General features: G+C 37.6%; 1 protein-coding gene across 2 annotated transcripts in view; it reads right to left on the reverse strand.

The window, feature by feature from the left end:
• Positions 1–27,005, reverse strand: part of Tyr (tyrosinase) — a 45,183-nt gene that overhangs the window by 12,019 nt on the left and 6,159 nt on the right. The window contains exons 2-3 of one of the 2 annotated variants that reach the window (XM_041659730.1): positions 21,552–21,768; positions 11,042–11,189 (exon numbers count right to left, since the gene is read on the reverse strand). In XM_041659730.1, coding sequence (XP_041515664.1) covers positions 11,042–11,189; positions 21,552–21,768 — 365 coding nt within the window. The remainder of the gene's footprint in view (positions 1–11,041; positions 11,190–21,551; positions 21,769–27,005) is intronic. The other variant, XM_041659737.1, reaches the window with a different exon arrangement.

Below are 27,005 nucleotides of genomic sequence, written 5' to 3' on the forward strand. Positions count from 1 at the left end.
AGGGGATTGTGATATGCAACTAAACTGAAAAATTTTGTAGTTGGCAGAAACTAATTTCAAGTCAAATGAATCAGCTTTTACTCATGACACACAGTTAGACAGTGGGACTCAATGAGATGGTGTCGTAAAAAGCTGGCCTCTCCAGACTGTTCGGAATATAGGTAGGGGACTGATTCTACATTTAATCTCTTGATAGAAAATACTAATTTGTTTTTAGAGCCGAAGCACTCTAATGTGTGAAATCATAATGATGAAGTTTAGCTTATCCCCCTCATTAAGGTCTCCATTAATTTCTGTAGTCACTCACTGTGCTATAAAACATTGGCCCTTCTCACTCCTCTCTAACTCTAACAGTATCCATCAATCAAGTTTCTCCATTCATTTCCACTTCTTAACAGATGTTAATAATTAGCATTCTACCTTCACCTTCTAGATCAATGTTTTAGATTCCACTTGTGGGTGATAATACACAGAACACCTTTCCCAGGCTTGCCTCACTTGATGCTACAGTGCAGGGCTTTTGTTGTACCTGGTAGGAAAATGTATCTAGGTATTTTTCCTTTATAGATTATACCCATATGTTAAATGCTGCTAGTAGGAGAATCTTTGTTTCATTTTTTTGTTGCGTTCTATGATGATGAAATGTTTGACCTAGTTTTAATCATGAATATGAACAGTATTTATTTCCTAGATCCACTTCCTTAAAACCAAAATTATACTTCCTTAAATGCATATTCTTTTTTAAATAATTTGAGTTATAGCTTCAATTGCCTTACTATAATGAGAAATAAATACTTCTGACTTGTTGGGTCTCTTTCATCCAGTAGAATGCTAAGTGTTTTGAAATGTATCATTGCATGATTTATTTATCCAATAACAATGCAAAAAAGGTTATTAGTAAAATTCTCAGTAGTGAGAGTTAAATTAGATACACTACTTGCCAAGGGCTATTCTAAGTCATCTCAATCCTAAATATTCCTTTTACATTATGTTTTAGTAACATCCATATTTTACAGGCCAGAAAACTGAGTGGCAAAGAGGATAAGCTTACCTATCATTTAAATGACTAATAAAATTAGGTAATTGAATAAGGATTCAAAGCCAAGTAGTCTAGAAATTGCAGATATCTTTGGCCTTAATGAGGTACTAGCTTTAAAATGTGTTTTCATTAAAGCCCCCACATGCAAGTAAGCAAGCAAACAAAAACTGAGAGCTTGGATAACTTCATTAATTTATTCAGTTAACATGTGGAGTCATTGGGGTTAAAACCATTTCTGCAGATCTCAGTTTCCCATTCCATCCAGTACTTTTAAGCATGTTATTTTTGCAAACACAGATGCATGCAGAGTAAATTGTGTGACTAGGATAGCTTGCAATTAAGAAAGGAGAGAGAGAGGACTTTGAGAAAGACTGAAAGAGTGAAAAAATCTGACATTTTACAAAGAAATGAACATTTCTTATGTATTCTTGTCTGTGTCCATAGAGTATAGACCAGAGTTTGTCTATGCAACAGTCCAGCTAAATCTGCCTGGAATGGAAAGCGTATATAATGCATTTTCTTAAAATATTTATTCTTTAAATAATATTCAGTACTATCTTAGGCAGGCAAAGGCAATATATTGCAAAGTTGGAAACAAAAAGCTTCAAAAGGCAGATTCTGCCCCCAAAGGAAGTTTTAAGGGAAAATCACTTATACCCTGATATCTTCATTTATTTATATTATATTATCATTATATCTTAGCAAGTGGTCTTGATTCTGAGGTGGAATGACATCTTTAAGTTCTATCAACTAAACTTTATCATTAATGGTAATAACAGTTAAACAACTTCATGATAGATTTGGTATTGGCACACTTCCAACACAGTATTTCAACCAAAAGTGCTAGACAATAGCCTCTTTATCCTCAAATAGAGGTTCACTTCTATACCAATATTCTATACATCATTAACTTCTGTACTTCTTTCCCAGTTATGGCAGATTGTACTGAGCCCCCTCCCCAACCCAGGACTACAATGGAGAAGTTCATCATGATGATGAGATCCTTATTTGTGCTTGAAACTATTCACTGCAGACAAGTGCACAAATGACATTTCATATGTAAATTTTAACCTTTATAGTTTCATAACTAAAGGTTATGACCTTGTGGAAACCCAAATAAATTAGGCAGTCATTCCTCCACCTAATAACCCACTAAGAGACAGAAGATTATTGTAGTCACAGATGCACAGATAATGCAGTTTCATAGTCTTTGGTCCTCCTGATGCATCCATTATCAGCATATGTTCTTTATTTTCCTTATGGTTTTAGATTTCCTGTCAATGAAATCTACCAGAGTCTCATTTATCATCTTAGATTGCCACTTTATCCACACTCTTACCTGGTCTGTGAATCCCTAATTTCCATATAATTGTTGAAAAATAAAATAAAATAAAATGAACACTTTGATTTGGTTTATTTGGATTAAAAATTAAGAGTGGATTTCTGCATCTGTTTCCATCAGTTTCTAGATGAAGTTCTCAGGAGATCATGTCTACTTCCCCTTCTTAGGTGAATCCATATATGTCTCTCTTAGGGTTGTCTTTGTTACATAGCTTCTCTGGTGTTGTAGACAACTAACTACTGGGCAGAGCTCCCAGAGTCCAGTCAAAGAGAGGCAGGAGAGATAATATGAACAAAAGGGTCAAGATCATGATGGGGAAACACACAGAAAAAACCAGCCCCAAATAGTGGGAGCTCACTGAATCCAGAATGACACCTGAGGAACCTACATAGGACTGATCTAGGCTGCCTAAATGCAGGTGACAGTGGGTGGCTTGGGCAGTTAGTGGGGTCATTGGCAATGGGACCAGGAGCTAGCTCTAACAAATGATCTGGCTTTTTGGAGTCCATTTCCTATGCTTAGCCTAGACGTGTCGGAGAGTGGCAGGGCTTGGACCTGCCTCAACATAGTGATGGAACAGAACTCACTGACTCCCCATGGGAGGCCTTACCCTCCCTGAGCAACAGATGAGGAGTGGAATGAGGGGAAGGTTGGGAAGCAGGAAGAGGGGATAAAGGAAGGAATGGGATTAGTATGTGAGATATATAGATATAGATATAAATATAGGTATATTAAGACTGGAAAATACATGGCATAAGTTAAATAGCAAAAATCTTTGTATTTTTTTGCCAGAGGACTTCGCATTAATTTTGCATCCAGTGGAAGATGTGGTTACCATTTTATCAAGAGGACGGTGTGAAACAAAACACTGCATGGAAGATTTATTTGAAAGTGTTGTACTGGAAGACTTTTTAATTCTCTTTTACTTTTAAGATTTGAGGTAGGTGACCAATACATACGATGTGGTTAAGTACCAAGGGCCTACACTAAATATAATAGAAGCTAGAAGAAGTAATGTTAGAAGACATGATAAAAAAAAAAGCAAAGAAGGTCACAGATGTTTCAGCACCAGGAATGACATTTGTAAAGAGAAAATTGACTGTGAACTGAAATGTTTCTTTCTGACTAACAGCAAATGTTCTATGCACGCTTCAGCATATTTATAGTTTATAATTGCAGAAGCATATGGAGCACAAATCCACAAATAATTTACACAGTAATATTACTGGTATCATTGGAATTTAAATGACAAGAAGAGTGTGTTTAGTCTAGCGTAATGGGTGAAGATAATGTAAAGCATCTTTCAAAAAGTGAATTTATCCGGGGTCGACAGCCTAACATTTGGATCACAACAAATGGTCCTCACTACTGGAAAACGGAACTCAAGAAGGCGCAGATGAAAGGCTGGGAACCAGATTCTTTGTTTTGCTCTGTTTCTCTCCACCTGTCACTATTATTCCTGTAGTTAGGACCTGCAGCTGTATATATCCAAGTCTCTTCCTTTTCCTACTCAGTTAATCTCTTCTAATTGGAGTAATTTAAAAATAAAGTCATTCCTTAGAAAGGTTGTTGATCTGTGTGATACCAAATCAGGAGTTTTAAAAAGTTAAACTGACATATTGAGCAAAGGGAAAACCCGTGACTGTGAAGGAAGGGATGGATGGTAGGAGGGAAGAATGGAGGGAGTAATGGAGGGAGGAAGGAATGAAGAACGGAAGAAAAGGTCTGTCACTGGCAAATACATAGGGATAGATATGTTTAAGGACTTTTATTTTATTATATTTTATTAATTTTATTGAGCTATACATTTTTTTCTGCTCCCCTCTCTTCCTCTCCCCTCCCTTTAACCCTCTCCTATGGTCCCCATGTCCCCAATTAACTTAGGAGATCTTGTCTTTTTCTATTTCTTATGTAGATTAGATCCATGTATGTCTCTCTTAGACTTTTATTCTTGGTTGTAGTGATGCTATTAATTTCTAGCTTAGCTCTATTGCCAATAAATATTCTTTTACCATTTCAATTTTATTTCATTGAAATTCTAACATGGACTACTGAAATAAAACTCTGTTTACATTGGAGTTAATATCATTGATTCCTTTGCCACATGAGGAGCAGAATAGCCATACTAGACTGAAGAAAGAACCCTGTATTGGTGGAAGATGATTCTGATTAAATTGTCCTCCTAATCACTTAATTATGTGTGGATTTTGAAACTACGTATTCATTCATTAAAGTCTCACTATTTTATTACCTAAAATTAATTATTGCAATTTTGGCACTAATAATAAATAAGAAACAAAGGGAGAAGTCTAAAGCGCTGCCCTCCTGAATGTGTTTTGAATTCCTTGTATTGTTCTTATACCTGATACGCTTCTACTTTTCTTTTAGCAGTTCCTTAGCGTGTCATGTCCCACTAATGCTAACATATCTGTTCCATGAACTTTCTTTGTTTTTACTTAGTTTTGAGTTCTATGTTTAATTACTAACCACAAAATTACATGAGGTGCGAGTCCAAGGTTTCAGGCTCTTCACAGTATGAGTTATCTAGCACGTCTTGGAAACACACAGCTTCATTACTTTATTGGATTTTGTTATAACAGTACATTCATTCATTTATGGTGTAGATTTCCAGGAACCTCAGACTTATGAAGGAATTTCAGTCCTAACCATGAGTCTGAGTCCTTCATTTCTCTCAAAATCCTAGCTATTAAGTTACAGAGACTAACATCCTAACAGTCAGTCAAGGATAAGAACAAGCTTGCTTTTAAAGGTAATTAATGGTCTTCTCAATTTCTCTCTTATTTCAGAATGTGTTTGAGCTTAGTGTTTAGTGACACAGCCATACATGTGTGGAAAATGTAAAATAATCTTTAGTAATACATTTGTAAAGACTTTATCTGTTTATCTAAAGAAAATCTCACATTCCCTCAGTTTGGTATCATTTTGAACTTCTTTCTCTTCTTTTCTATTTTTTAGTTTTGTATTAATTTTCTTTTAGTAATTTGTGTTACCCTTCCTTCCATAGCTCTGCCAAGCTCCTCTCGCCCTTTCCTACACACCCAATTTTGGGGCAACCCTATCGTATTTGAAAAACTCATCAAATCCAATTTCTGGCACCCATAGACTCTCAGATTTGTACCCATCCACTAGAACGTGGTCAACTTACCAGGGGCTACATCCTTAATAAAAGCTGACTCTCCTTGGCCCAGCTATCAGTTCTCAATATCTTCTACTCAAGGGAGAACATCTGATAATTTAGTATCTAGAACAGAGGGACTTATCTGCTTTATAATTACACAGACAATAGATTTAGAAATGTAATGAACATTTTCGTAAAAGAAAAGAACGAGACAGCACTGGGAATCAGAAAAGAGCAGAGAAAGAAGGTCACACTGAGGGTCAGCAGGTGAACTTTATGGAGTGCCCTGCTCTCGGATTAACAAAGTGTTGTTGTTTGCAGTTCAGTGATGTGAGCAAGGGCTTTGATACCTTTCTTTCTGGAGATCTCACAGAGGAGGGATTACTGTGAATAAAAGATTCTGTGTGATTTCCCTTCCCCAAAACATTTTACTCCTGGTTTGTTAAGTTAAATGTGATAATGTCAATCTTGAATTTTGTTCTATTTCTTGCCTCTCTTCTCTTAAAGAGGAAGGGAGTTTTACTGCTTCTTGTTCTTGTGAGAAAAATGACATTTAAACAAACCTTGTTCTTTTGATCAATATATACATCTTTCTCTGATAAATAAAGATGTGGTTAAAGAAAGCTCTTTGAATGGCATACCACTCTGACTTACTGGGCACAGCAATCTGTCTCTTCCCACATCCCACAGCTCTGTATGCTCCTTATTATTCTAGATTATGTGACAGTTTGTACTCCACAAATGTATCTTGTCTTGATGCTAGGGTTGGGAATAACATTTATATTATGCATCCTCTGTTTTGTGCAAAGTACATAAAGAAATTATGCTTTGTTACTAACAGAAACACCCAAGGAAACAATTATATTATAATATAAATTCATGAAATCATAAATAAAGTGGATATTAACATTTCCTATGGATATTTTGTACTTTACTAGTTGTTATTTGCTTAATTTATCATTTAAGAACAATATGGATATTTTTCACTTTAAATATAGCTTTCAAATTGAAACCACATAATTTTTCATAACTCAATTTATAAAGCAGATCATCGTTCTTCACTTCTAATATTTTTCTACCATTCCTTTGGCAAAATTCCTATAAATCTTTACCTCATTGACCTGCCATTTATTATTAAAATAAAAATCTATTCTAAATATTATTTTTCTCCTTTCTCTTGCTACCACATTATTAAAATATTCTCTCCAATTCAGCATTTTCTATTTTTATTCGATCTACCATCACCTAGAGTTCAATTTTTGTTTTTACATTTTAAAAGGTTAAATGAGCTCCCAAACCCAAATCAATATATTGAAACACTGCTCTGCAGAACCTCATGCTATGACCTGATATAAAGACAGACTCAGAAATTGGCTATTGAGTGAAGTAAGTTGTTAGTAGATCTGCAATCAGATATGACCAATATCTATAGAAGAAACAGATACAGGACACAGATGCACACAGAGAGGACATGAGGATACAGGAAGGATGGCCACATGCAAGCCAAGGACAGAAAACCTCAGGAGAATTCAGCTCTCTTGTCATTGGTTGCAAACATTTATTCATTGAACTATATTAGTATAAATGTCTGCTCTTAAAACACCAAGCTTGGTACTATGTTGTGACATTAAAAAATTGAATTCTCCAGGTGGTGGTGGCTTACACCTTTTTTATTTATTTATTTTTTTTGTTGAAAAAATTTCTGTCTCCTCCCTGCCTCCCATTTCTCTCCTCCTCCCTCCACTCCTCTCCCCCTCCCCCTACTCCTCTCCCCCTTCCCCCACTTCATTCCCCCTCCCTCTCAAGAGTCTGAAGACCAGTCCGGATTCCCTGCCCTGTGGGAAGTCCAAGGTCCTCCCCCTCTATTCAGGTCCAGGAAGGTGAGCATCCAAACAGGCTAGGCTCCCACAAAGCCAGAACATGAAGTAGAATCGAAACCTAGTGCCATTGTCCTTGGCTTCTCATCAGCCTTCATTGTCCGTCATGTTCAGAGAGTCCGGTTTTATCCCATGCTTTTTCAGTCACAGTCCAGCTGGCCTTGGTGAGCTCCCAATAGATCAGCCCCACTGTCACAGTGGGTGGGTGCACCCCTCGCGGTCCTGACTTCCTTGCTCGTGTTCTCCCTCCTTCTGCTCCTCATTTGGACCTTGGGAGCTCAGTCCAGTGCTCCAGTGTGGGTCTCTGTCTCTATCTCCTACAACCTTGCTGCTTGGAGATCAAGATTTAAAAATCAGAACTGCTTACTACTAAAACCTGTGATCTTAATCATCTGATATAGGGTCTGCAGGTATCCTGTTTCCTGGCCTTTTGATTCATTTCATAGCTATCTTGGATCTAATATTTGGTGCTACTATAGAACTTCTGATCTTTGGTCTCTAAGTAGGGGAGATAAGATTTTCCCACAATCCTACTGCTTTTGCTTGTCTTGGATAAATATCCTGTTGTCATGTTAGATATTCTTTACTGTCTCTGGGAACTAATAGTTTGCATTCCTCCCCACTTAGTACAAACCTGTCTGTGTGGGGGTTATTTTGACTGTGCCCTGAAAAATTTGGATCATGATCTTAAGAATCTCTTTAGATTTAACAGTTCAGTGATAATGACAAAGACCTAATTTTCTATCCACTGCTGTCAATGAAATATTTAGGTTAACAATATTATAATTTCCCTCCTTCAAAGCACATTGATTCTACAAAGCGTGGAGAGATTTTTTTTTCATTATATGACATGTTTTAGGTTACTAGTCAGAGCAACTGATTTATGTATCAAAAGATAGAGTACAATTCAGTGTCCCTGGATGATATATTTTATCCCACAACAAATGTTATTGATAACCCGCAGTTGATGCCTGCCTCAAGATTATCAATTACACGGCACTTTAGGAAGTCCTAGTGGATGGTTTCTATGTGTAATGGATGTTGTTAGATTCCAGAGGTGATCAATATATAGACTCTGTCAGCAGAGAGCTCTAGATGCAGTGGGAGAGACACACATGAATCAATCTAACAAAGACAAATAGTTTTAGGAGCTAGATCTAACAGGATAAGGAACTGTGGGAATATGGTCAAATATGACTATAATGGCACAATGGCAATTTATTATAGGAAATTAATTCTAATTCAGAGGAGAAAACAAGGAAGCATTTTGAAACCTGATTATGGTCCTATAATAAGAAAAAAAACAAACCTGTCAGAGACAAGTTCCCCTCTGACATCCGATCTGATGGCAAGAGAAGAGTTGAAGATATTTCTCTGATTTCTGAGATTACCTCCTTCCATAACCCTGATATTTCCGCCTTTCTGAGCAAGCTTCAGCCTCCAGTCACCAGTTGGGAAGCAATCTGTTGTTCATCTCCTGAAGTCCCAGGGACCTGTCTTGCTGCCACCAGTCTGCCTGGTTTACTATGCTGCCAATTTCATTCCCCATCTGATTTGAGGGCATATGGTTTGGTGTAGCCAGCAAGCTAGCCCAGGGGACACTTGATGAGTAGAGTAGAAAGAAGGCTTCCCTGGCAAATAGAGCCAAGAAACCACTGCGGAAGAGATCATTAATCTGTAGTTGAGATGGAGGCAGGTTCGCTATTCCTAAAATGTATTGTCCTACACTCAGAAGGCAGGCTTCAGAGACTGCAGAAGTAGTAGTATCAATGCTGAAGAGCACTAAGAAAACAGCAAATGGAGAATATGTAGCGACTTATAAAGATCCTTCTTACTCCATATGAGAGATAGTCTCTGTATACTGTGTTGCAATTTACAAAGTTGAGACCCATTATTTAGAAGAAGGTAATATCACTACCAGCTTTTTCAATCCACTTAAGATTAGGGAGCAGCACCAGAAGTTTTTCGCAGACTTTGACTCCAGAGCTAATAGTTTTTCTATCGCATCATTTCTCTTTATCTTTAGGATCTTGAACCTTAAGTACGAACCACTGAAGGTGAGCATCTTATCCTGCTCTTTCATCCTCTGCCTCACTCGGTTGTTCTGTAAGTCTGTTCACACAGTCTCACTGCTGTGTCCAATAACATCAGTCCAGAGTGTAATAAGCATTTAAAATGTCTTGTGTGAACTTGTAACTCTAACTGGCAACAGACACCCATCTTGGTCAGTCTGGTTTTAGACTGCCAGTTTGTAATTCTTTCTACTTGAAAGGTGTCACTCTGTAGCAACCACATTCCTTGACTTCTGTTAAAAACAACCATTGTGATTAGTTCTAGCATTGTCATTGGAGGAAGAGTATCCTTTCTTTGTCTACAAAGACATACATCTATTATTTTATAGTTCCATTTAGCAATATAACCAAAATGATATTATTATATTATTTCTATTATGTATACACCCTAAAGGCTCTATTGTTGTCAGCAAGTCAGCCATGTCTTGTCTGTACTGCCTACTATTCCTACATATCTGTTTAGTTAGTTTCATGGCTTATGTGCTTATTATAACCTCTACTTCTTCGCGGCTTCTACTAAAGACCACATTTAGAGATAAGAAAAGGAAAACAGAATACCTCCATGATTTGTCTAAGCTCTCAATGGTATTTGTTGAAGAATTCTAACTATTAAAAGTTTTAAATCCAGTGATCTATGCTGGTAGCAACCACTCCCAACACATTGCTATTTCTGTTAAAATCCTGAAATGTTAGATGTCAGGAGAGGTGACAGCTGCTTCTCTAAGGTCCGAATGACTAACACTTTTAAACAAATCTTCTCACACCCACGTATCTGCTTGTTTTAAAAATAGTAATGAACCAAATGAGTTCTAAACCATGCAAATTCCTGTGAAACAATTACATGTCTTTATCTCTTCCATTAAAACTGTCATTCTCTTTTTTCTTTTTTTATTTAAAAAATCACTTTTTATTTTATTTACCAACTCCAGTTCCCTATCCCTAGGGAAAAACCTGGTGTTAGAGAAATTCCCAGGGATCCATAAGGATGACCCCAGCTAAGACTGTTAGCAATAGTGGAGAGGGTGTCTGAAAGGGCCTTTCCCTTTAATCAGAAAACTGTCATTATTTTTCCCTTCTGTACATAGTTCATTCCCTACATTCATGATTTTACTCTTAACCTCAAACATTTGCAAGCTTACAAATCCTCAGCACATAGCCTAAGGAATCATGATAGCGGTTGGGAGTTTGACATTCCCTATCTCAAGTCAACCTGTAGTTATTGACACTTTAATATTATATTCTGAATCTATTCTCTTGTCCTAATCTAATATTAAATAAAAAGCAGCCTACACTGTTCTAGATATGTCTGAATTGACACCTGAACTGATACTGTAGTCTAACTTGAATTTTTCTGCTTCCTTATCATGCCCTCCCACTTCCTGATTTCTCTTCACTATGTATTGCTTCCATAAAGATTTGCACTTTAGTCTTTGCTTAGGGTCTCTCAAGGTAACAGACCAGACCACCATAATTTATAAAGTTTTGTATGATAACTAAAATTTATATGATTGTTACACTGATAGTCCATTTAAGTCCAATGAACACACAATTTATGAAGAAATGTCAACCAACCTGTCCACAAAAGCATGATGAAGAAGAAAAATGGGATCATTGGCTGATCCCTGGACTTGGGACATTGTTCCATTCATATAGATATGCAAAGCATTGTGCATGCTGCTCTGAGAAGAGTCTGCTATCCCTGTGAGTGGATTGGCAAACCCTGTTGACAAAAAAGATAATTTTTAAAATTAGTATACCTAAATGACTGAAAATCTAAGTAATCATCTCACCTCATTTATAACTATAGAGGAAAGCCTAATTCTACAAAAACAAAAACAGTAAGTAAACTCATTTGATGTTTCATTCTGAATATCCATTGAGATCTTTGCAGAACTGAAAGGTATCAGGTGGATTAATTGGTGAGATAGTCTGTGTCATTATGGACTCTCTCATGATGCATCTCCGTTAATCCTTTAACTACTACTACAATGTGCTAGGAAACCTTTGTAATAGCCAGCATTCACTCTCATTTAGATGCGTAACAACCTCTAGAGGAGTCTTTACAGTATCTTTTTAAATTCTTTTTCTCTGGTTCTAACAAATACTTTAGTTTTGGATCCTGGTACCAGAAGAAGCATGAAATTTGTCATCAACCTTATTGTCATTCATCTGTAATTATCCTAGGGACATCAGGTCATAATGTTTTTGTTTTTGTAGAACATTCATTTCACAGCTAATTAGAACTCATTTTCAAAAACAAAATCAAATCCTCATGTCTTTGTAAGGCCACTGTAAGAACATACAAAACCCTCCACTTCATTTTTCAGGTTGGTGAAGTTTAGGGATATACTAATCAAATAAAATTTATGTGACAGTTCATCACAGTCATGGTACACTTGGAAACTGGTAAGAAAATAGATAGCAGCCGGGCGGTGGTGGTGCACGCCTTTAATCCCAGCACTCGGGAGGCAGAGGCAGGCGGATCTCTGTGGGTTCGAGGCCAGCCTGGTCTACAGAGCTAGTTCCAGGACAGGAACCAAAAAGCTACGGAGAAACCCTGTCTCGAAAAAAAAAAAAAAAGAAAATAGATAGCAAACATTTACACAGAAGAAAAGTAAGTATATAAGGCATGATATGTGATGCTTAGCTTGATTTAGTCATTCTGTAAGGTGTATACCAGCATCATAATATCATGTACCATAAATAAAAACAATTTTATTTCTCAATTAAAAATAAGATAAAATCAAATTAACCTAATACACTTTTCTATAGCTTAATCATTAACATTGCATACTTTGACAACATTGGCAGTAAAATTTGTAATATATTTTGTTTTTGACGTCATAGATAATTTTACCATCTCTGAAAAATGCTGTATGAAAAGTAGAAACAAGATGATTTTTTTTCTAAAAATAATTATACAAGATGATTTTGAGGGTGCAGTAGTGTCAGGAGTCCTTCATCACCTTTCCGTTATGTGTGTTTTAGAAAACTATAGTAGGATAAGGATGGAAAAATAAGTTCTCCCCAAACTCCCTATGCTTTGTATTCTTCTGAGAGCCTGGCGCACTGTGTAACCTCGTTTGAAAACACTGATGCGGTAGGATATTTACTAGAAAGAAATACAGCGTTCATCAATTTAGGTAGCTTTTTTGCCTCACTTTTGTCATTGATATAATGGAGGAAAGCTAAACACATTTCTTAGGATGTAAAAATTAATTCTGATGGCTGGTGGGAAAGCACCTAGCATCGATCTGATAGCAGCAGAAGCATCCTGAGTAATAACTTCCCTCTCTGCTTCTGGTTTACTTGATAAATGTGTGCTCGTTGCTGAATCTGCTAACAAAAGCATGCCTTTTCTGTGTGTGGCTGACAGAGGTTGGCAATAAGATAGTTACCTACAAGGGGACTTTAATGATTTTAATGTGGGACAAACAATTAGAGATTGAAATGATACTAACATGAAAATGTATTGTTTTCTCTTTTACTTCACAGTTCAAATGGAGATGCAAGCTATGTAGATTAGAGCTACTGAAATTGTGTTTATAAAAGAAAAGTGTTTCCTCTGTCAATTTTACTTCCTGCGTTTTGCTCTTTTCTAAAAGAAAAATTACATTACTTCCATAAAGCCAAATTCAAATATTATTCTTCTACATATTCTCATTTGAGCAAAGGGATTACTTGCAACTGGACAATATTGTTGGTGTCCCTATTTTACTGATGAGAAAACAGCAGTTTGTAGTTTATGTAACACAACTACAGTCAAACTAGTATTTGAATAACAAATGAAACACGACTGTGATTGACTTCCAAACCTGTGATCTTTTCCAAATAGCAGGTTTTTCAAATAGATCAGAAGTGAAAGCCTCGAGAGTGAGATCAAATAATTTATTGTGACTTCTATAATAAAAATCAGAGTCTCAAATGCTTCTGTATTTAAAAGATAAATGTACAACAGAGACTGAGAATAAAAGGATAATCTCCTAAAACCTGTGGGGCTATGTGTGAACTTGCTGGCTCAAGTCAGAAATCTTAGTGCTGTGTTCTTCAAATGAGTTTGTACCCTTGTCACTTTCAAAGTCAGCTGTATTAAGGAACGCACAGGATGTTAGAAAACTATTGCATTTGCTCATTGTCAGATTCCCCATGGACAGGGAACATCCCACAACCCGGTAGGGAATATGGTAGCAACCCTATATGCCAAAATGGCTCCAAATTCTTTACAAAGGGCAGCAACAATAGCTCAACATATTGCGAGTTACATCTTTAAGTTCATTTGTGTTGTTCCTATGGGAAATTTAGGAATTGCTTTAGATGAATGACATCAGGCAGCTTCAATTTGCCAATCCATCTCCTTCCCACTTTTATTTCTCCCCCAATTCTCCTCTGGAGAGGTTTGGCTTATTTGTTTGTTTTAGATATCGATGTTTATCTCTGATACCTGGAGATTTGGATTTAATTGTTTTAGAATTGAATTCAGTCACTTAGAGTCTTAAAAGCCCCTAAGTGATTCTAATGTGCAACCGGGGTTGAAATTTACTGAATTTGACTAAATTGTTCTTTGTTCTCCAAACCTAAACTATGCTTCAAAATATTTACCTCTGATCACATTCTTTTCTTCACATGAGCTTCTCATCTTCTATATTTTGACATTAACAAAAAGAACCAACAATAATTTTACTTTTAAAATTTCAATGTGCCAACTCAGGCTGTAAAGTATTTTCATAGAAGTAGCCAGTCCATATTTTCTTGAGAATGAGTTAGCTTCTATATGGCAGGGAATGTAAAGGCATTTTCATATATATTTTCTTGTTTAACCAGACACGTTTCTTTCTAAGATGTGGGGTCATAGGTGACGTTGAATGTACTTTCTTATATCTCTTAGTTTTGATGTGTGAAAACACAGGTGACTAGATTTTCACTAGAGCAAAGCAGATTTAACTTAATTGGTTTAATTTAACCTGAAATTAATATTTGAATTATATTAATATTTTCAGTGTCATTTGAAAATAAAAATGAAGAAAGAAAACAAAACAGCAAATTTATCTTAGTGCACGTGAGGAGATAAATTATTCTTTTTTTTTTTTTTTTTTTTTGGTTTTTCGAGACAGGGTTTCTCTGTGGTTTTGGAGCCTGTCCTGGAACTAGCTCTTGTAGACCAGGCTGGTCTCGAACTCACAGAGATCCGCCTGCCTCTGCCTCCCGAGTGCTGGGATTAAAGGCGTGTGCCACCACCGCCCGGAGACATATTATTCTTAAACCCTTTGACAGACTTTCTTCTTAATTTACTCTCCTATAAAGAGACTTAGCAGAAGATTATGAGCATCGTAATTTCAAAATGACACAATGACTTTGCAAGATTGTATTTAATGGATAGGTATTTTTGTTTTGTTTTGTTTTGTTTATTTTGTTTTGTTTTTGAGACAGGGTTTTCTGAGTAGCTTTGGAGTCTGTCCTGGAACTCGCTTTGTCCTTGTACTCACTGAGATCTACCTGACTCTGTACTGGGATTAAAGATGTGTGCCACTATCACCCAGCATGGCTAGGTACTTCTAAAGGAGTCATAACTAATACAATTCATAGCAGATATATAAAATAAAATAAAGAGAGAAAAATTTTAAGTAAGTGTTTAGATATTTTAATGTAATCTAACTTCCATTTTTCTCAAAGAAGATATGATCATAACACCATAAATGGAGTTAATTATCACACTTTTTATTAGAATTTCCTTTTATAAATTATTGTATTTGTGTATGTGTATGTGTGTTGTGTGAGTATGGGTGCCCCAGTAGAGGTCAGAGTGTAAAACTCTAGGATAACTCTGAAGCCATTTCTGACAACTCTGAGGCCATTTCTGAGACCTCTCGGCTGTAGTGCTCCCCCCTCCCCTGTGAACCAAGGACCTAACAACTTTCCATCTCCCTGTGTCCTTGTGGATGTTCTCCAAATAAAACTCAGTTATTGAAATTGGGGCAAGATAACCCTTCGATGTTGACTCAGTTCCTCCGTCTTGGTCAGGGGATATTGACTCAGTTCCTCAGATACGGTTATAATGACTCACAGATGTTCCCCCTTACTCTGCCTGATCTGGCAACCACTCTCCCGCCCTGGCCAGTCTAGTAGCCCTGCGAATCAGCCAATCCTAATTGTTGGGAAAACGACCCCCAGATTCCTCCCTTGTTTCTGTGGCTTTTTACTTTAAAAAGTAGCCTGTACCAGCTTTTCCGGGTCTTTTGGCTTCTCGAATGCTGAAAGATCCTGTTGTTAATTAATTAAAATTAATTAAACTCCTCGCGCTTTTACATCAACTGCAGTGTGAGAGTGGTCTCTTGGGGTGACTCCTTCTCTGTGACTGGACTTCAGGGTCCAACAAGAGGACAAGTTGGTGTGCTGGGTTCCACTCTACAACTTGTTTGAGACAGGATATATTGTTTATTGCTGGGTGTGTTAGGCAGATGGCTCATGAGCTTCTTAGTGTCTGCTCAAAAGAGACAGTCTCAGCCTCGGGAAAAGCCCAGGACCTTCATAAGCCTTGAGTATGTAACAGGAGATCCAGTTTTGATGACATGATGATTCATCTGGTGGACAAGTCAATTACAGAGAGGAATCTCATTTTATCCCTCTATATGGCTTAAATAACAGTGACCAGCTATTATCCCAAGAGGGAATATAATGTTTTAAACCAAGTTTTCTAGAGACCTTAGAACAGGGAGCAAACACAAATCGGAGAGCTGGATTTAACCTACGACAAGACCAGAGTGAGGTAGCGCCTTGGAAGGCAGTTGCAGGGCACAGAAACATTAGATGTTTTTTTTTTCACTTTTTTTAAATTTATTTATTTATTAAGGATATCTGCCTTGTCCCCGCAACCGCTTCCCATTTCCCTCCCCCTCCCCCGATCAAGTCCCCCTCCCTCATCTGCTCGAAGAGCAATCAGGGTTCCCTGACCTGTGGAAGCCCAAGGACTGCCCACCTCTATCCAGGTCTCGTAAGGTGAGCATCCAAACTGCCTAGGCTCCCACAAAGCCAGTACATGCAGTAGGATCAAAAACCCACTGCGATTGTTCTTGAATTCTCAGTATTCCTCATTGTCCGCTATGTTCAGCATTGTTTGTAATAGCCAGAACCTGGAAACAACCTAGATGCCCTTCAACGGAAGAATGGATGAAGAAAGTATGGAATATATACATATTAGAGTATTACTCAGCAGTAAAAAACAAGGACTTCTTGAATTTTGCATACAAATGGATGGAAATAGAAAACACTATCCTGAGTGAGGTAAGCCAGACCCAAAAAGAGGAACATGGGATGTACTCACTCATATTTGGTTTCTAGCCATAAATAAAGGACATTGAGCTTATAATTCATGTTCCTAGAGAAGCTAAATAAGAAGGTGAATCCAAAGACAAACACATAGGCATCCTCATGAATATTAACCTTCATCAGGCGATGAAAGGAGACAGAGACAGAGACCCACATGGGAGCACCGGACAGAAATCTCAAGGTCCAAATCAGGAGCAGAAGGAGACGGAGCACGAGCAAGGAACTCAGGACCACGAGGGGTGCACCCACACACTAAGACAATGGGGATGTTCTATTGGGAACTCACCAAGGCCAGCTGGCCTAGGTCTGAAAAAGCATGGGATAAATCCGGACTAGCTGAACATAGCAGACAATGAGAAACATTAGATGTTAATGAGATGCTAAAACTTCAGTCTGCAGGAAACTCAGATCAGGCAGTGAACTGAATAACCCTAGGCTGTGTGGCTAGAAGCTAATTTCATTCACTAAGTAAATAGCACTGGAGCTTGGTAGCCCTGTGTTTGAGATCAGTAGGTAGAGCACCGTCTAGACCTACCCCTTTGCTGCTGCTATTCACTGCTTTAAATCCTGAGAACTCCGAATGGCATCTCTATAGTACAGTCATTAATAAGAAACATTTCTAATTTAAATTTAGTTTTTTGAGAATTTCATGTGACTACTATTATTTACAAAATTTACATCCTCTGCCCATGCTTTACTCTTGAATACATGACCTATTTTATAAATATTTTTATACACACATACACCATCTCCCGAATCCAACCAGTGTTTCCCAAATGTGTGTGTGTGTGTGTGTGTGTGTGTGTGTGTGTGTGTGTGTGTGTTTAGGAATGACTACGTAGGATTGAACAACAAATTAGTAATCTCATCCCTGGAGAAAACTGATTCTCCTCTCAGGACCAATTGATTCTCTATGGCTTCCCTACTATGAGGAAAGACTTGAGAAATTTTGCCCATTTACCTTGCCAGGACAAGTGAATTCTTGTTATTGAGGGGGTTATTGTTAAGGTCAACATATTGTTGAGATATCTTGGGTATAACATCCCTGTCATGTCTAGAAGACACTATCTAGTTGCAAGTGTTCTGATCCACTAGATATTACATGCTGTCTCTTTCATGATATTCCTTGAGTCTGAGTAGGAGTTGCACCGTAGATGTACCAATAGGACCGGACATCTTATAGGCATGTATTCTCTGTATTTTGACCATTTGTGAATATTTGTAACACCTGACTTAACCTGCAGCACTTTTCTTTTGTTCCGACTTTAACAAAATGAAATGCCTTGGCTCCACTTCTGTGTCTACACTATGACCAATAAATAATTAATATCATAATAACATTTTTTAAAAAAATAATATTACTGATGGTTAAAAGTTTTTCCAAAAACCACGAAGTTCGCAAGTTTCATTAAGGGCAGAGCCTGTTTGTTTTGCAAGGTCATGAATGATAGCATTCAGAGAACGTTTGCTAATCCTAGCAAAGTCAGGGGAAACATGCAGTCCTGTCAGACAGTAAGTACCAAACTGTATACCTTCATTTCTGCCCACAGGCTATGAGGTTCCATGGCATCAGGAATTGCCTTCTTACATTAAAAAAAAAAAAAAAAACAACAACAACAAAAAAAAAACCTACATTTATACCATTCACTTTTTTTAAATAAAATACACAATAATGGTTCCATTATGGAGTCTTTAGACAAACGTATCATAAGTACTTTGCTCTCCTTTCTTCTGATCCTTCACTGCATTCTTATTGCTGCTTCCTTTGTTTCCTCTGTTAACGCCAGTATTTGTCTATTGCATGTGCTCCATTTATCTTATTTATAACTCCCTTAATATCTCTGTCTTTCCATTATAATTCTTTTGCCAGCTTCATGAACCACACATGCACATCTACAACTATATATATATATATATGCATTTAAAAATATACATAAATATATGATTTTAAATCTATGCTCTGTGTGTGAGGAAAAATGATATCATTGTCTTTATAAATCTGACCTATTTTAGTTAATGATTTCCAGTTTCATCCATTTCCCTGTAAATGCTATGATTTTGCTTTTCTTTATGACTGCATATATTTCTATTGACTGTATTCAAGACAAAGGATTAGGGAAGACAGTGAGATCTGGAAATCCTTTTCTAGAGGTTGCAAAATCAGCATGGGAAAAAAGGCTGTTGGTCAAGAACAAGGCTGGGCACCTTTGCCCAAGGCCAATGTATAACAAATAAAGCATTTTGCAACCAAGTAAATGCTATTCAAGTATCCCAGCAGCCCATGTGATTCATTGTGTAGCATTGATGCTGAGTTTCCAAGACTTTGCTTTGCTTAGAATCTCTTCTTTTAGAGGAAGCTTTTCTCTAAAAACAAACAAACAAACAAAGAAAGAAAAACACAACTGTGCTTCTGCTCCTCACCACTCTGCTCCTGTTCATTCCCTGATTCCCTAAAAGGGATTCAAGAACATGGAACCCTCCAGAGGTTCCTTCTAAACCACTGTCTCTGCTGATCTTGTGTGCACAACAATATTGCCCACCCTCAGACAACTGTGAACCATATGGGTCATCAGAATGCAGTGTCCTTGCATTCCATACATTGTTGTTAAACAAACAAGATGCAGGTTTGGGGCTGCCAACCCACCAGGTGACCAAGGGTAGCCTCATTATTTAAAATTGCCAAACCTGAGAATAATGATGTAATCTACAGGAGACATTCATCAAGTTTGAAGCAACATCAAACAAAGTTGTGACAGGATGTTTTGCACATAACAACTGTTTTATTTAGAGCACCACTTTATTGCTGTTAGAGAAGATACATAAGCATAATCTTTAACAGCAGTCACCAACATCTTCAAGATGTGACTTCCTTTCTTACATTACTTATTGGTGTAAGGCTTTAGGATTATAGATTAGAACGAAAGAAGAAAAGGGAAATGCATAGCAACGGCCGTCCCATTTTGTAAACCTCGTTTGTAAGGGTTGAGCTGTGACAATTTCCTAAATAAATAGCTGATGTAAGCTTTTTCTCTCACTTCTTGCTAGACCTACACCATAAATCCAGAGAACAACCATACAGGACATTTGTCAATCACTTAGCATTCTTTTATTGATTACTCAGTGGTTAGCCCTAGAAATGACAAACTTTGGGCCAAAAAGTAAACATTTAAACCTCATTCTCTTTTGTCTTATAATGATAACAGCTCGCAGCTGGAATGTTGGCTTTGATTTCAAGAGAATCCTCCCTGCTGGTTTTTCCCCAAGTAAAGGTCTACAGTGCCAGAAGATTCCTCATTCTCTTGCCATCATCAGAAGAGACAGAAAACTCATTCCATAGATTAGATTAAAAAAAGTTAAGGTAATGCAACACACGAAAGACAAGGAGAAAGAATGATAAAGTTCCTTATGAAAGAGATGAAGACTGCCCACTTGGTAAATTGCAAAGGACTTTTGTGATGTGGCATCTGATGTTAATTTCTAAGAGCTTTGTTTGAGGCTAGCTCCTATGTTTGCTCATGTTTGAAATCTGTGACTTGAGTTCATTCATTTTTGTTGCCCTTTAAAATTAGTTTGTTGGTAGGATTGTCTCCTCAATATAACTGTAGTGAATGCTATGGACATATCAAAGGGTCTGTTCTGATTGCACAAGAATGAACTGGTCCTGAAAGGGAGATGTGAACAGGTGGAGAGAGGCCGAATTAGAGAGTATAAAAGGATATGAGGAACTACCTCTGGTGAAGTGCAGGTCTTGGGATGTAAGAAGACAGACTCGAATTGACATGGATCGTGTCTTTATTACAGTTAGCAAAACAAAAAATTGCTTCAAATAACCTAGTCTCTAGGTATGCTAAATCAGAAAGAAGCACGTTGAGATCTTGAGAAAGCGCTGGCTTTCCATAGTGCTGTGTCTCTAATTCCACAGTACACACAGCTTTAAGTATGAAATGGTTTTACTTTGTTCTAACATCACCTTTGTTAAAACACCTTCCCTTTATTCACTATTGGCTCTGTGAATGAAAATTCCTAGAAAGACTATGGGACTGCAAAGTCTAGTTAACAGAACAAGTTGAAATATTGCAAATTTAGAATCGAACTCTCTTGGGATGTTTTTTAATAACTAACAACCATCATTGCTTTCTTCTGTATGTAACCTAACATCTTTATGATCATTGGGTAAAAGGTTTGTGAAATGCAGACTCCCACTTTTGATCAAAAAAAAAAGGCAAAGAATAGGGTCAGACACCATCTGGTGTCTCTAGGTTGGATATCTCTGCTCTTCTGTATATCACTTAATTGATATTTCCCCTGATGTATCTGCAAAGTGTCTTGTCCAATGATTCTCTTTGTTCTATTGCTATAAAGCTTCATAGAACTCTTACCATGTTAGAAAAGAGTATTGGTGAAACCTGATTCTATGTTCTCACGTCATGGTCACTAACTTCTGGCTTCAGAGAATCTATCTTTTTTGTCTTTTGTTAATTTGAAATAAGAGCTGTTTGTTTTATGGAAAACTGCCTGTTAGGCCCACTTTTCCACATGGTGAGTAGAATATACAACTTGCTTTTGTATCACTAAACTGCTGGAATATGGTACGATGTTCTGAGCTGGCTAGGTTTACTGTCATTATGAGTAAGTGCAAAGCATAGCATTATACAACTGATAGAATTATAAATTCTAAATATATATGAGCCCATTCTCTGGAAAGAGATGGTAAACAAGGAGAAAAAAAAATCACAGTTAGTAAAAACAAGGATATTACCTTCCAGTGTGTTTCTAAAGCTGAAATTGGCAGTTCTATCCATGGAGCCAGTTTCATACTGGGTCAAACTCAGACAAAATTCCACATCTGCTGAAGACGGAAGCCTCGGGGTTTTGGCTTGGTCATGGTTTCCAGGGTTGCGTAGCAGTGGTCCCTCAGGTGTCCCATCACATAAAGCCTGTTTGCTATTATACTCTTCTGGTCTGCTACAGATGATCTGGGAAAAGCACTTTATGTTAAATGACTTATGTCTGAGTCAAGTAAAGCAGGAAGAAATGTTGATATTACTCACCACTATCTTCATTCAGCTTCCTGATAATGAAATGAAAATGTCAAAGGATGCAGTAGAGCTTTCAGGACAAGCAAAGGAATGTCACAGCCAGGGAAGAGTTGTCGTCCTACATCTAGTAGTAACTACTTCAGGCATATAACACAGTGGCTTTGGTTTCCTAAGTTTTATGCACTAAATTGTGATCAAATTGAGTACCTTCTATAAATATTTGAGCTACAATTGATTTGCAAAACCTCTACCATATATTAGTCACCATGTGAGGTTCTAAGTCTCGTTATGACAGGAAAGGCAGCTACTGCTCCATGTAAAGTCAAAATCCCATCACATGACCAATAACAAATACCCAACAGAAATATTTATCAAAAATAATTAGTAATACCAAGTACTGGTAAACATTCTATTTCCGGTTTTTGTTTTAGTCATAACATCCATTTTTAATGTCTGGCTTGATATATAACATAGTCTTACTCACGGGAACTTTTGATGCTTAGCCGTTCTCCAAGTTCCTAGGTTCCTCCCTGGCAGCCAATTATTATTAAAAGAATCATAATTCTTCACAGTTTTATAGGAGAAGTGTGAGGGTTCCCTGCTGCATGAACTATTTTATTTAAGTCATGTGGCACTGCTTCCTATATTAATAAAGAAACTGAGGACAGACAAGTGGACAAATTCAAAATAAATAGTGTTTCCATCACAAACCAAGTGCTTCAGCTCAGTCTTTAATGTATTCAGAGCTGCTATTTGTTCATTTACTTGCATTTGTGTGTGCATATGCATATGTGGCACGCACAAGTGTGTGCTAGCACATGTGTAGGTATGCGTGTGTGTGTGTGTGTGTGTGCTGGTGTGCATGCACAAACATGTTTGTGTACGCCTGTAGAGGCCAGAGGATGATGGTGAGTATCTTTCTCAGTCATTCACTATGATGTACATTAAGACAAGGTCTCTCCCTGGAACAGCGCTCATTCGTTTGTCTAGTTTGGCTAGGAAGATTTCTCTGGCAATTTCCCATTTCCATTTTTTCAAGCAATCAATGCTAACAGGAAGCTATTACTTCTACTTAGTATTTAAGAGGTCCTGGTTCTATGATCTTAAGTGAGTCCTTAACTTACCAAGCCATTGCACCTTTCCCTCTTTATACATTTGTAACTCATGCAGAGGAATTCAACAGCCAAAGATTTTTATAGCACATCTATGTCAAAATAAACACCAGAGCTCCGGGTCTTCATCTAGTTTGCATATGATTTTGGCAATCAAGATGCAGCACTGTGAGATGGAACTTGTTTATTTGAGCACAGGAACCCTTATCAGATTAATTATTGTGGACTGGAGAGATATTTCAGTGGCTAAGAGCACTGTCTGCTTTTCCAGAAGATCCAGGTTCAATTCCCAGCACTCACATCACAGCTCATAATTATCTGTAACTCCAGTTCCAGGGGATCTGACACCTTCATACCGATACACACAAAATAAATTATTTTAAAAAGATTTATTATTGTACTCAGAGGGAAGAAATGAAGAAAGAAGAATGAAGACTGGGCTAGCAGATTTCTTTGGAATACTTCAGGGAGCCAGACACAGTACTGACAAGCCACCCAAGGTCAAAGAAAGAAATTTGGCTCCATTTTATGAATTCCAACTGTTGATAGCTCAAGGTATAGTTGGGAACTTTCCAGACACAAATTAGACTATCAAATGCCAGTCACAACAAAGATAAATGTTTAAAATGGTGGTCTAAGTCCTTCCTTCACTTAACTCTAATGACTTTCTTGAAAGTCCTATCTGAAAATACAGTCGGTTACATGGGGAGTTCAAGTTTCAGCAAGTCAATTTGAAGGACACACATTGAGTTCATGGAGTGATGTTGGTGAGAATTAATCTGTGTTGACTAATCTACCCATTTAGCTTTCATTCCATCAGCCAGGGCTGATGAAACACATCTGTTCCAACTTATACCAACACATGTAGGGAGCTTCATCTTCTGAAACTCTCCTGATCCTGAAAGACAGTGGTAGTTGGTTCTTGCCATTCCTGTCAGTGGTTCCCAAAGACTGGGGACTAGTTGAGGCTAGTGCTACAGCATAGGGAGAGACTTCCAACATTCCAGATAGGTAAGGATGTTTCCCCAAAGAAAATGGGATAGCACAGGAGTAAAATCACATTGAGCACCTATGGTATGCTTTCTGACGCTATGGCTTCACCGTGAAACACAAATTCACAGCAAAAATTATTCAGAATTTCAAGACAAGAATTGCAAGATGATTAAACCTCAAAGCTTAGGTCTACTTCTGAGCATGGTGCACTGTAGTGGATTTTGAGCATTGTACACTGCTCACTGTTCTAGTGTGCATTTTTCACTGTGATCAAAGATTGACCAGAACAATCTTAGACAGAAAAGATTTTACTTGAATCACAGGATAGTCTGTCCTAGGGAATGGCCGTAGTAGAAACCTGAAGGCAGGGAATGTAGCAGAGACAATGGAGGAGTGCTGCTTCCTGGCTTGTTTCCCTTGACTGGGTGTGAACTGCTCAGTTTTGCTTCCTCTACAGTCCAGGCCCATTCACCCAAAGATGGGACTACCCAGGGTAGTCTGACTCTTCCCACATCAATCAGCAGTCAAGAAATTCTATTAGGAAGCCAACATGTTAATCTGTTGGAAGTAAGTTCTTAAATGAGACCCCTCTTCCCAGGTAGGTCGAATTGGTTTAGCATTGACGAAAATAGTCAGTGCGCCTATAAACCTGTTCTTGATATAGAACTCAGTTCCATATATTCTTTCTATTTATATTCTTTTTTATTTTTATTTATTTATATTTTGGACTTTTGAGACAGGGTCTCTCTGTGTAACATTCCCAGATGTCCTGGAATTCACTCTGTAGACCAGGCTGGCCTCTAACTCACAGAGATCTGCCTCCTGCAGCCTCCCATGTGCTGGGGTTATTTAAAGGCAGGTAACATCATTGCCTGACCTCTATGTATGGGTGAGTTTCATGACTTACCTACCAATTACATTAATGAAAATTCTCATATTCTGAGCATATACATCTGTTTATGACTTCAAATTTAAGCATAGTTTTCATAAATTGCAAGTATTTTCTTTACATCCAATTTATTTCTCTGTACTTTTTTTATTTTTATATTTTATTTTATTTTATTTTTTTATTGAGAAAAGGAGAAAAAAAAAAACAAGTTTCCACCTCCTCCCAGCCTCCCATTTCCCTCCCCCTCCTCCCCCCCGTACGCCCCCTCCTCCCATATACACCAACAAGCCTGCAGTTAAAGCCAGGAAGCAATGTATTTCACTTTGTATGTTGCTCACCATTTTCGTTCATATTGACTCTGTCAAACATTATTTTCAGTTCTCCCTCCAAAACAGTGATGGGGCCTGATCGATCGGCAGTTAGAATTAACCAGACTAGCTCTAATCTAAAATATTCAGCTTTAATAAAGGGAAGAAGGGCAACCTACAAAACCTGGGTTCCAGCGATTCAGGAGCACAGGAAAAACAAAGAGGAAGCAGGGAGCAGTACCTGCAAGATTTATCTGTATTTTTTGGCCTTAGGGGGACACACCCCCAAAACAGAATGTGATTGGCTGAGCTTCCACATCAAAACAGGTCTTTCGCCAGGCGGTGGTGGCGCACGCCTTTAATCCCAGCAAATCCCAGCACTCGGGAGGCAGAGGCCGGCGGATCTCTGTGAGTTCGAGACCAGCCTGGTCTACAAGAGCTAGTTCCAGGACAGGCTCCAAAGCCACAGAGAAACCCTGTCTCGAAAAATCAAAAAAAAAAAAAAAACAAAACAAAAAAAAAACAAAAAAAAAAACACCACCACCACCACCAAAAAAAAAAACCAGGTCTTTCTATCCTATGTGATCCTGCTACTGAGACCACACTGCCTCCCCTGCTTTGGACTCTGCCCGTGTTTTTTTGCACTCCACATTTTTACCCATGATTAAACAGAGATATCTTCACATGGGTCCAAGATCCTACCTGTTCTTCAGGACCAAGAAAAAGACTTAGTAAAAGTGATTACTAATGACTGTCTCAAAAAGATCTGACAAAGAAGGGAAATGGTTGTAGATATCCATTCAAATCAGGTTGCTTATGCAGCCTAGAAATCCCAACCCCTAAAAATTCAAAATCCAGAATGTTGAAACTTTATATGACAGAAGCAGGGATAGTGTTAAGTGTGCTAACACTGCATAAAATTATCTTTAAGATGTAAGTGTAAGGAATATAAGAAGCATAAATGAATTTTCTATTTAGACTTAAGTCTCATCTTTAAAGTATCCATTTCTTTACTAATGAAATATTTGAAAATCTGTAAATACAGCATTGCTGATCCTAAAGCTTTATCTACTTCATTTATTTTTTCACATTAATGAGTCATGAATAGTTTCATAAAAGTAGTTCAATTTCTGACCTGAATGTAAGAGTTTAGAAGTCTTTAATGTTGATTGACTAGACAACATTGCAGGCACAGAGAGGAAGTCATTTTCAGTTCTCTTTGACTAATAATCCTCAAGATACTTCCAGAAGGTCTTATTGCAGAAAAGACTTTTACAGCAGACTCGGTTAAATTAGAGAGGTTGGATGGAACTATTTTTGCTGAAATGCCAACTGCCATGTGACTAAGTGCTTAGGTGATGGAGGCATTAGTAATGCTGAGAAAAGAAACCCTGGTTACAGAAATGGGGTAGAAAACTTGGCTCCAAATTATTTATGTTTGATTCAGAGGCAGGGCATTGGCATTACCTGTCTTGGAAGCTGTATTCTGAAATATAGTGTCTAATATTAATTCTATTAACCCCAGGCCCTCAGGCTGCTCACCCAGACTCTCTGTCAAGACTTTTCATTTTTAAATGGAGAGCGTAAAGACTCTTTATTCAGGATCAAGTCGTCCAATATACTTAAAGTTCATGTTGCCGCATCCTCTGGCACATGTGTAAAGGATCCAACAATTATGGCTGGCTTGTAGCTCAGTTCTAGTCAACTTGCCTAGCATTTATAAGTCCCTAGGTTCTACCCTCAAAATGTTTCACCCCTAATAGTACCAAAAATTATAATTACTTTTAACATAAAGCCATTACTTCAATATCTAAGTTGTGTTTATCACTAGGTATATGAGTATTGAATGTTCATTATTATGATAACTGATCC

Source organism: Microtus oregoni, unplaced genomic scaffold (genome assembly GCF_018167655.1).
Source record: "Microtus oregoni isolate MIOR12 unplaced genomic scaffold, Mior012 000000F_ref0000247, whole genome shotgun sequence".
Lineage (NCBI taxonomy): Eukaryota > Metazoa > Chordata > Mammalia > Rodentia > Cricetidae > Microtus > Microtus oregoni.